Source organism: Poeciliopsis prolifica, unplaced genomic scaffold (assembly GCF_027474105.1).
Source record: "Poeciliopsis prolifica strain line A6 unplaced genomic scaffold, Auburn_PproV2 SCAFFOLD036, whole genome shotgun sequence".
NCBI lineage: Eukaryota > Metazoa > Chordata > Actinopteri > Cyprinodontiformes > Poeciliidae > Poeciliopsis > Poeciliopsis prolifica.
Window position 1 is genome coordinate 4,359,324 of NW_026562411.1, and position 11,443 is coordinate 4,370,766.

Consider the following 11,443-nt stretch of genomic DNA (forward strand, 5'->3'; position numbering starts at 1 on the left):
ACTACTAGACTTACTCTCATAAGGTTGAGAAATCCTGCATTACAAACAGATAAAACAGCTCTCTTAAATAGGATTGGCTTATTTTTATCCAATGCTCTAAATGCAAGAACATTCTAATACTACTGTGGATTTCCTGCAAACTCAGAGCAGATATTAGGGTTTATATTAATATGAGACATACTTAATGTGTGGGTGCTTGTGTGGGGTGATGATGTCGCTGTTCTTCAGCCAGACGATGTCAGGCAGTGGGTTTCCAATGGCTTTAACAGCCAGTTCAACCAGAGTGCCCTCTTTCACACTGATGTTCCTCAGTTTCTCAGTGAACTGGGGACGGACCAAGGTTTCCTTAGCTAAAAACGATAGAAACATTATGTCAACATATGTCCCAAAGGATTGTCTTGCAGTAAACCTTAAAACAGAGATCATGGAAACTCTACAATGAAGTCTTACCATCAACTGTGAGAGTGACGGAGATGGATGAGCGCCCGGCTCTGTTCTGAGCCACCACTGTCCATTCTCCAGAGTCATGGGGCATGGCTGGGACAATGATCAGGGACTGAGTCCCATCCTCTTTTACCACAATCTTATGGGTGTGGTCACTAACAATTTGTTGTCCTGAAAGAGCCAAATAATTGAAGTCGTATTGAGTAACAAGCATTCTGCATTTATCATCACCTTCAATGACGATTCCTTCTATGTGTGTCTCACCATTGTGGAACCAATACGTGTCAGGCATTGGTCGGCCAACAACCTTCAGGTCAAATCTGGCAGTTTGTCCCTCAGAGCATTTACATGCGGTAGGTTTCATGACAAATACGGGTTTGTAAAGTCTTTCCAGCTGTTGTTCGTCAGTCTCATCGAGCCGACGAGCTGGAGATCGTCCGGGTGAGCGGCTAGGCGAACGGCCAGGAGACCGGCTCAGAGAACGAGGTGATGTGGATCTGAGGAACGTTCAAAATGTAGTGAATATTTAAATCATACACTTTGAAGAATTTGCTTTGACTCATACTTTACCTGATCCTCTGCATTGCAGGTTGTGGTGTGTATCTCTGAGGAGCGGCTGCAGACGACTCCACATAAAGCTTCCCTGAGCAGACAGCATTTCCTTTCATGTTGGTGGCGAAGGCAGTGTACACGCCTTCATCTTCTGGTCGCACCATAGATAGGCGGAGGCTGGCTCGTCCATCCTGGAGAACCTCCATCTGGTAGTGATCACCGGGCCTGATGCGCTGGCCATTTTTGAACCAAGCAATCTGCCACAAAGTTAAAGCGTCAGTGAATTCTGCTTGACTGTCTCCATCATGTCTGTCGCAGATGATTTGTTTAACAGAAGTAACCAAAGAAGAAAATTTTTATTTTAAGACTTCTCACCTTGGGGAGTGGCGTTCCAGACATCTTGCAGTGGAAGGTGACGCTCATCCCCTCCATGATTCTGTAGTTTTTGACCGGAGTGTCGAAGGCTGGCTGCACCGCCTCAGTGGCAGTGGCGGTCACCATCAACTCTCCATCCTCAGTTATAATCTCTCTGTAGGTGATCTTCATGATGGTGAGCTCGATCTCCTGAATGATTCTCAGCTCCATGGCAGACAAATGGAATTCCTGCAGGTTTCATGAAAAATATTAGATCTTTATAAGTTAACTGTCTTAATTTTTCTGCTTTTATAAATGCATAAAGAGTATATTACAGTTGCTTAAACTCACAGATTTCTACTGTATTAGAGAAAGAACCTTATAATGTATGTAAAGATTCTAACAAAGATGAAATGCCAAGCTGCCCAAAGCTGCTATGATAAATGTTTCTTGTACCTGTCCGGAGATGACGGTGGTCATTGTATCCACTGTAATAGGGGGAATGTCTCCAGGTTTGGGCTCCTGCACTGGAGCTGTCACTTCCTGTTTCTTCATGTATGCTTCATATTCCTCTGTAAGTAAAACATTTGTTCTGTCAGTGCGATCCGCAATTCATATTTAAACCCAGCTTCCTTTGAATTTGTCTCTTGTTGTTGCTGTTTAGGTGCTGTTTGTGGACATACCTTCCTCCAGAAGACTGACGGAGGCTGAGACTTCTCCAAGTTGATTCTTGGCAAAGACAGAATATTCTCCTGCATCGTCTGCAAAGGTCATGGAGATCTCCAATCTACACTCTCCAGTCTCTTTCTTGTAGGCAACTTTATACCTGATGAACACAGATAGTCAGCTATATAAAATTTCCCATACTAACGCTGATTATTCTAGTATTAGAGTTATTTAAAGACTATTAAAAGCTCATTAACATCTTAGCAGTTTAGTCAAGATATGCACAAACATCTATGAAATTCTGTTTGCTTTTAGCCAAACACATTAAGACAAGAGGATCTGGACATCCTGAGCATTTAAAATGGGCTAAAGCTTGGTGCATAATAAAAGCAGTAGCAGCAGATATATATGATCATATGACACTGTTAAACTGTATTAGATTGTACAAAGTTATTGTGAATGTATAATTTAATTTTAAAAGTATACTGGGGGTGATCAGACGCATCTTGGTGGTTTTAGGAAATCAACTGGATTTAAGCAGAGACTGTATCAGTTGCCTAAGTAGAGAAAGGATTTCCTCCCTGAGGTTTCAGTACCTGTATCCTGTGGTGAGCGACACGCCGCTCTTCTTCCAGACAATGTGAGGCTTTGGGTTTCCGCCCACCTGACATTGAAACACAACGCTTCCTCCTTCCACCAGCTTCTGAACAACTGGTGTCTTAATGAAGAAGGGAGCAGCAGCAGGGGAATCCGGCTCAACCGCACTCACTTCGGTCTCGTCTTTAGTTTCTACTGTAACTCTGATTTAAAACAAGGAACAACTTCATTTAAAAAAAAGAAAAAATACTGGTTTATTTTTCAAACTTTATAAAATAGTCTTGACTTACTGAGTAACTTCGGTGGAAACTACCTCCTGCTTGCCCTCGATGTCCTCAGACACTGTGGGAAAAATAAAGTTCATTCAACCAAGAAATTTGTTTCTGATATTCTGATATGAGACAAGCGCCTCTCAAACTGCTAATTAATTTAGAAAATAACTTTCTGTTTTTATTTATATTTTATTTTAAGAATTGATAAGCTTAAATGTATTTATAGCCTCAAAGTATTCAGCTTCTTGCAGGTGTCTACTGGTATTCTGACAAGGTTGAAGGTTGAATCACCCCAATCTGTAGCTGCCCACACAAATTCTCAATCAGATTCAGGTTGGGACAGACTGGGCCCAACTCGACTACTCCAAACGTTAGTTCCAGTAAGACCAGTAGTTTCATAGTTTGCACTGACCCTGGACGAGCAGGTAGCAGGAGGTGCTGATGGTTCCGGCCTCGTTGGTGGCGGTGCAAGTGAAGCGTCCGCTGTCTTCAGCGAAAGCCTCACGTATCACCAGCCGAGCAAATCCGCTCACGTAGCTGATCTGGAAATCAATGGAGCTCTCGATCTTGTAGTCCTCCCTGAACCACATGATGATGGGGGCGGGCTGACCACTGATCTGACACTCCAGAGTCACAGACTCGCCCTCTGTCACATTTGTGTTTTTCAAGCCCTGCGTAGACATGATATGTTTAGAAAATACCCATTTTGTGGTCAACAATCTCAACTGGGCCACTTACCGAGACCAAAGTAGGTGGGACAACAGCGCCACCTGCAGACGGTACGGCTGCTGCCTCTGGCACCTGTCGCAGAGACAAATCCATTAGACTAATGCAACATTTAAATCCTTTTCTAAAACAATGCAACACAAAGGACATAAAATGTGATGTTCACGCCCAAGAGGTGATGAAGAAAAGGCAACAACACAGAAAAATGAAGAAGGTGCCGGATGGGCTCAAGAGGTGAGGATGAGGTTATCAATAGTGCAGAGAAGGAAGCTTGTTAAAGTTTTCATTAGAAGAACATTTATTGTTGGATTTTTCACAGAAATCAAGAAAACCAGACTGCTACCTAACAGGAGGACAGTCCCTAAAGATAAGATGGAAACAAAACCCACAGCTTTGAGGTCTTTGTCTCATGAGAAGTGAAAGATTGGAGTAAATCAAAGTTTTGTGGGAAATCCGTCCTATAAAGCTGGTGTGTGGTATCAAACTGCACGTTTCAGAACCATCTGTTTCTTGCTACACATCAGGTTTTCTTGTTCTGCTCAGATCCATCTCACCAAGCTACATAACAAACCTGGGCTCTCCAGTCCTCATAAACTCTGTCCATCCCCACCATGTACGCGACCCCCGTCTGAATCTGGGTCCCAGCGCGATATGACTCAATGGATTCTTTGAACGGTGGTGGGATGGACTCCAGCATCTCACTGGTCCTAACAACTTTAAGAGACGGACTAGGAGACTTGACCGGTTTGATGATCTTTCTAGAAGAAGATGAGGATAACTCTTTCTGCAGAGAGGCGATAGCTGAGCCGGCGATGGACACCTGACCAATCCAGAGAGGAGGAAAGGCCACACCGTCATCAGAACAACGAAAGACTGGACTGGACTTTATCACATTTTACACTATAAGGAGCAAAAAGGGGTGAAGTTCCGCTGCAATGAATTAAATGAATGAATGAAAGGTGTTGGATTTATATCTAAGGTGGACACAGCACACAAAGGATTTAGTTAGTTTTATTAGAACTATAACAGAACTATAACAGAATCTGCAATCAGCAGACTGAATTTTAGATGAAGCAGGATTAATTATGGGTAGAAAACAAAATTTGTTTTCGGATTAATGAATTAAGTCGGGAGCGTAATAAAGAAGAAGGTTAAAGAGGGCTTCATTTGTTAAAGATGTTCAAACACCTCTAGAATCGGTTTATAAAACAAGTTTGCATCTCAGGCAAGCAGTAATAACCAAACTCCTGTCGACTAACACAGTACAAACACTGCCTGATAAGAGTTAAAGTGTTTGGTTTATTTTAGATCATTTGAGATAGAGGATGAAAAAGCTGCATAAATACACACATATATTTAACTCAGTTAGACACCAGGAATATCAGAGGTAGGAGTTTCTTATCAATCTGGAAGTCTAACTACGAGACACTCAGTGGCATCTCCAGCCGTCTGTGATCACACCTGTTCATGAAGCATGTGTGATTGTACTTTGCTTTTGAAAGCATCAAACCTTTAGAGGCTGACAGATGCTGCAAACATTTTGCCATAAATCCTGAGAACAACTGAAACCTGAACTTAAGGGAGTCGACTCTAAGTTTTGGTCATTATCTCGCTTGTTTGGTTTTCTCATTTTTACTCTGGCTATGTCCTACTGCTTGCCTGATTCTGCCTCTCTTACCTCCCCAACAGACTCTGGTTTGGGGACAGAAACTTTAGAAACCATGAACTGTGGAACTGGAGATGGAGTGAGACCAGTTTCCACTCTGGAGGAGATTTCTGTCCCTCTCTGAATCTGTGGTGATCAACACAGAAGCGTTAGCATGTCAAGCAGAAGCTCAGAGCTGCTCAGTAAAATAGCACTGACATCACTGACAAAGTAAAATGATTTATTTTTGTCGAATTAGGGTTTTGTTCTTTTCTTTAGATGTAGCGCTGTCTAACCTGAGTCTGCAGGTCAGATGTGAACTCCTGAGCAGCAGTGAGCATTTGACCAGCCTGCATTCTCGTTGACATCCAGCCAGTTTGATACTGTTGATCGGCAGACATAGCAACTGTCTGTTGCCTCATTTCTGCCTCTACAGTCTCCACCTCTTCAGCTCGACCGCCTTCGACATGCACGGGTTGGCGAATACGAGCCAGGTCAACGGCGGCCACTACTTTGGCCACCGCTCCAGCTTTTGTCCCTCCCTCAGCCTGGAGATAAAACCAGCAGCACAAAAACTCAGAACAAGACAACACACAGGAAGTAGGTCTGATGAAATAGACAAAAAACATAGTAGCATCAAGTAAAACAAGATGTTACTGCATTTTAGTGTTAGTCAAGTGAACCAGCTGACATAAAATAGAGATAGTAATTATACAAACCACATTATTCCAATTATTACACATCATTGTACGATGCATTTCTATTTTGTTACATACATGGAGGGACATAAACGTTTATTTCTTAAATTGTCTTGCCAGCTTCTTCATATTCAAAAAATAAGATTGCAGGAATCTTTACATTATTAATCTGGTACATCTTTCACATGTACCAGATTAAGCCACACATTAAGCTTCTTTGAAAATGCAGCTGCAAGCAACACATCTACTGGGAATATGTGGATATGTTAAAGTTTTGGAAGGACCAGAGGTGTCTGACTAAAGTAACTTAAAAAATGCATTTAGCTAAATTCCTCACCAGATACTCAAAAAGCTTCACTACATACCAAAACAACCTGATTCGTTTCAGCTGCTATCAGCAAAATCTGCTATTATAGTCAATCCTCCAGCAGCATGGCCATGAATACAGTGGGTAGCTTAGTACTGAGCCAGGTTTACTTAGAGAGACTAATGCTAAAGAGAAACAGACAATAAAAATTAAAAACAAAAACTGAGTTTCAGACTATTTTTGACTCCAAAATTTGGTTTTCAAAAGCCATTCCTAAGAAGATGATTCTAGTAACTCTGATGATCTCCAGTGATGGGACAGTTGTCCACATGAAAAGGTTGGAGAAAATGAGGCACAAGTCAGCATGATCCAAGTTTTACAATCAAAATGACCCAAAGTACACAAAAAGAAATGACATTGTTGAATATTGGTTCTTCTGCAGGAATTGTCTTTTTGTCAGAATTCTAAAAACATTTATCCATTGGACTTAAAAATAAGGAAGGAGAATCAAATACCCTTTGATTAAAAAGGTAGAGTTTTTCTGCACACTTCACACTGAGATCAGAAACATCTGTAAAGAAGAGATTCCTGGGTTACGATATGATCTGGATTGAAACCACAGCTTTGACCATGAGCCAAATCTAAGAAAGTTTCCAGGGGAATAAAATGTTGTTAGGAGACACACAAAAAGACAAATATCGTAACCAAACAACCTCCATTATGGAGGTACAAACAGAACTGGATATGCTCCACGACTTTGCTTTGTTGGATGTAACCAACTCCAAACACCAATAATTAAATTATTCTGTTGAAAAAACGCTTCACATTCTTAGCACCTGGTGTTTGCATGAGCTGATATTATCCTTCTGTCTCTAAAGCAGCTAAGCCAAAGCGTAGGTACGACCCTCCTCCAAACACACAATCCTCACCTCTTTGGAGTCTGTGACTGGTTTCATGCCATCATCTCCTCTCTTCCATGGTGGGGGGACTTCAGCGGCGGGCGCAGGCTGCTTCCTCGTGGTGACGGGAGACTTTACCGGCCTGGTGGGGAACAGTGACGAGGTTCACTTCCTTCAGCTTGTAGGTAGTGTAGCTACTTTAAGTCAGCAGACATAACGTGATGCTCCTACCTGACAGTTGTGGGCGTGGGCGCCTTCACGTGTCTGACAGGTGACGGTGACTGCTGGCGCCCCCCGGTCACCTTGGGGACCAGCGAGGGCTGTGTGGGAGACTTTGACGAAGGTTTGGGTGGAACTCTGGGTGGAGTCTTGTGACCAAGTGTCTGAGTCAGTTCAAACTCCATCTTCTGAGGAAACATGGAATAAGATTAAATTAAGACACAATAAGCGAGAATCTGATATGACTAAGATCAAATTTGTTTTGCAATTAGTAAAAAAAGGAGATATAAAACTAGAACCCTAACGGGAGCTCTGATCAGATCAGACATGATTTGTCATACCTTTTCCACTCTTGTGATTCTGGTCTGTGAAATCTGAGCAGTTGAAATCACTGTCTTGGTTTTCTTTGCTGGAACTGGTTCTTCTCCTGAACACAAACGTTCTGTTCAGTTTCTGATAATGTCAACTCAGCAGGCAGAAACTACAGAAGCTGACTGAGCTCACCTTGAACCAGCAGCTCGCAGGTGGACGTGGACCGTCCACTGCTGTTGGTGGCTGTTGCAGAATACGTCCCAGAGTCCTCTGGGAAGGCCTCTGCAATCAGCAGACTGTACAGGTCTCCGTCCTGCAGGATCCGAAAGTCGGCAGAGCTCTGGATCTCGGCTCCCTCCCTGTAGAACTTGACTACGGGTGTGGGGATGCCAGTGACTCTGACATTCAGCCTCACCTGGCTGCCCTGCCTCACTGTGGAGGTCTGCAGCCTCTGAAGGAAGGTGGGAGGCGCCGTCTCCGCTGCAGCAAGAAAAACAGGCGAGAACCAATAAACTCCAATACCTCAGTGTGGCTTTTAGATTTAATCTCCAAGATTTAACTTGTATTATCAATCAGAGTTATTTTAGCTTGCCCACACCAAGATATTTTTCTAAATGCAGTAAAATTTAGTAACTAACAAGTACTTTCCATATCCCTACTCCAAATAATGTAAATATGAGCTCATATTATAAAAGCTAAACTAACTAGGAAAATACAAAAACATATAGTAGATAGAAATATGTGATGACCACTGATGTCTAATAAATTAATCAGAAAATAGTTTCAGAGCCTGTAGCAGTAGAAGGCACTCAACATCAAACTGACTGACTTTCTAAACAATACCTTCAGATAGAGATTTAAAGAAGAGTTGCAAAACCAAATCAGGTGCGTTAGCAGGGCCTGCCACCTACTGATAGTGTCTCACCTGTAACCAGGAGCTCAGCGGTGCTTGTGGCTTGTCCAGCGCCGTTGGTGGCTCTGACAGAAAAGCGTCCGCTGTGTGCAGCGGTCACAGCGGAGATCCTCAGAACAGCGCGGCCGTCGCTGAACAAGATCTGGACGCCGGGCAGAGCTGCGGCGGAAAGAACCTGGCCATCACGGAACCAGCTCACCTCAGGAACTGGAAAACCTGCAGAAGAAAAGGTCAGGGGTCAGAGGAGCAGGAACTACATGCAGAACTTCAGCTGCAAAACACAGAAACTTGACTGTACGAATATCAATCAGTGTTGTTCATGAATAACAATTAAGTTTTTATAATTAAGACTAAGATGGTTTTATTGATAAAAAAAACATGAAACTTATTTACTCTTTTATACAAATAAAATAGTATTCAAAATGAAAGACAAGTATAGTCTTTATTTCTCTTGATCAGAAGCTAAACTTTTATTTCTCTGAAATTTCAAGTTTCAAAAGTGAAAAATTTACAATTCTCAAATCTTTTTTAATTGACGTGAAACAATCAAATTTTGGTAAGACTGTAAACTTGTATTATCCTGCAAACTTTGCTTAATTAGCTGCATGCTGCAGTTTGTTTTTGTAGCAAAAATAAGCACAAAGTCTCATTTTCATTTACTGACTTTATCACTCTGTGAACTTTTATTATCCTGCAAACTTTGCTTGTGACGCTCGGATTTGCGGAATCCTGAGAACCCCACCACGATGCTGCCATCAAATGTTTTCTTACCACTAACTTGAGCCTCGAACGAAGCGGCACTACCCTCTAGTGCCACGACGTTCTGCAGCGGCTGTGTAAACGTTGGCGCTTGTGTTGACATGGTGGTCGGCACCCTGAAACAGAGACGAAGTGATTAAACCTGAGATTTTCTGCAGCAGACAGAACACACTCAGCCCCTGAAGTGTTTGCATGAGCAGCGCGTCATTTGGTGCAAACCATCCAGGAAATGCTGCCACTTTAGAAACAACGAGTTATCTTACCACCAGCAGGTGGCGCCAGTTCTCCATTAGAACTTTGCAAAGGAAATACTATTAAGGACCTTGTTTTCTGTTAAAATCTACAAAATGCAAAAGAAAGTCAAATGTTTTTGTTTAATTTTTAAAACCAGAAGGTTCACAAAGAGCTGGTTGATGCAGAGACTGCTTCAAAATCTCCTCTGCTCAATATATACATTTTTTTTCATGCAGTTTTGTTTTCGCTTCATTTTCTTTCATTGGAATAGTGTCTCCTCCCCTCCATCTGTTTCTAAACCTTTCTTTTGTCATTTACTCAGTTAACTGTTGCTTACTATTTAGCTGCATGCTGCAGTGTTTATGCACAAAGTTTTCACATTTTTACTCTCTGCTTTTTCCACAAAATACACTTGATGGTTAACTTTACAAACTTTTTCCAAATGCAAAAAATATCCACCATATATGACAGCAGATCTAATCACAGATCTTCACAGTAAAGCCAAACATCAGTCCAGTTCTGTTTGCTCCATCTCTATTTTTTCAGTGTTGTTTTAAAGAGCTTCCACAAGATCTGGACCTTATTAGCTGACACTCAACATCTTTTTTGGGGTCTCTAAATTTTTGTGATTTTTATTCTTTGAAATTCAACCTTCATTTTTGTTTTGTTTTTGATAACTATTAAGATTTAATCAATTCTTCAAAAGTTGTACATGTATTTCTCAGGCAGGTTTAAGTAAATCACAACAAAAGATTTGTTTTTCATAAGAAATGAGAGAAGCAACTTTCAAAAATAATAATACATTTTATTTAGAAGAATGTCCTGCTCAAACATAAATGTAACCATTTGATGCTCTCTGCCAGATTATGGCATAAACTAACACACATCTGCAGTCCCATGATAAGAAGTGTGAAACTTTGATCGTTTTTGGAGAAAAAATGTGTTTTCATCTGCATGAATCAATGGCAACATATTTATTGAAATTAAAAGATCAAAATCCTTGTTACAACTGCTGACCAGGTTTTTGCATATTTCCTTTTGATTTCTGAGTTGAATCTTTTGCATTAGACACCTGACTCTTTGAGGTTGGACGGTCTACTTCCCATCACCTTAAACTTTAGCTCCCCACACGGATCCTGAATCAGATTCTTATTGGGATTGTTCCTGGACCAATCCAAAACATCAGTATTATTTCTAGTCAAAAGATTCAGAGGTGTGCATAATTTTCTGAAATGTTTATATTTTACAGAAACTGTGATGAGAACTGCAAGAGAGTCAATGGATAGAGATTTCTTTCTGTTTATCTGTTTCATCTTCAACAGTTGAATCTGATTCAATTTAAATTTATATGATATTAAATCACAAAATGTTGCAACAAGATACTTTAAAACCACATGCCTCATTCAAATCCAGTTGTTCAGATTCCAGATCAATACAGAATCCATTTTTATTCAATCTATAATCTATTATTACATGCTGATGTGATTGGCACTTAAACATATTGACGTTAAACATCCAGACAATAAAACTAGAATATTGTTATTATTTTCCTGCCTTTATGTTATTGTATATATTTTGTATTTATAAAACTTCAAACAGACTCTGGGAAGTTGCAGCTGCTTCTGATAATCTGACAGCAGCAGGTGCTGCTTCACGTACTTCAGTACTACAGTTACTGCCTCAGTACTACAGTTACTGCTTCCAATACTTTATAGATCCACTGGTCAGAAGTGTCACTCTAAGAAAAATGTTTCTTATAATTATCGCTTTTACTGTCTTGATTGATCTAATAATGTTGAAGAAATGCAAATAAATGGAAAACAACATGCAATCTAATTCATGGAGT

The 11,443-nt window shown here is 41.0% G+C and overlaps 1 protein-coding gene across 2 annotated transcripts in view; it reads right to left on the reverse strand.

The window, feature by feature from the left end:
- Nucleotides 1-11,443, reverse strand: part of LOC129374559 (titin-like) — a 150,932-nt gene that overhangs the window by 137,914 nt on the left and 1,575 nt on the right. For both annotated transcript variants that reach the window (XM_055053030.1, XM_055053028.1), the window contains exons 2-21: nucleotides 9,376-9,479; nucleotides 8,617-8,820; nucleotides 7,884-8,171; nucleotides 7,721-7,806; nucleotides 7,392-7,567; nucleotides 7,191-7,302; nucleotides 5,553-5,804; nucleotides 5,290-5,403; nucleotides 4,183-4,431; nucleotides 3,624-3,686; nucleotides 3,298-3,556; nucleotides 2,904-2,955; nucleotides 2,613-2,816; nucleotides 2,034-2,176; nucleotides 1,807-1,922; nucleotides 1,372-1,599; nucleotides 1,015-1,253; nucleotides 709-941; nucleotides 451-615; nucleotides 182-350 (exon numbers count right to left, since the gene is read on the reverse strand). In XM_055053030.1, the coding sequence (XP_054909005.1) occupies nucleotides 182-350; nucleotides 451-615; nucleotides 709-941; nucleotides 1,015-1,253; nucleotides 1,372-1,599; nucleotides 1,807-1,922; nucleotides 2,034-2,176; nucleotides 2,613-2,816; nucleotides 2,904-2,955; nucleotides 3,298-3,556; nucleotides 3,624-3,686; nucleotides 4,183-4,431; nucleotides 5,290-5,403; nucleotides 5,553-5,804; nucleotides 7,191-7,302; nucleotides 7,392-7,567; nucleotides 7,721-7,806; nucleotides 7,884-8,171; nucleotides 8,617-8,820; nucleotides 9,376-9,466 (3,443 nt within the window). In that variant the 5' untranslated portion in view covers nucleotides 9,467-9,479. The remainder of the gene's footprint in view (nucleotides 1-181; nucleotides 351-450; nucleotides 616-708; nucleotides 942-1,014; nucleotides 1,254-1,371; nucleotides 1,600-1,806; nucleotides 1,923-2,033; nucleotides 2,177-2,612; nucleotides 2,817-2,903; nucleotides 2,956-3,297; nucleotides 3,557-3,623; nucleotides 3,687-4,182; nucleotides 4,432-5,289; nucleotides 5,404-5,552; nucleotides 5,805-7,190; nucleotides 7,303-7,391; nucleotides 7,568-7,720; nucleotides 7,807-7,883; nucleotides 8,172-8,616; nucleotides 8,821-9,375; nucleotides 9,480-11,443) is intronic.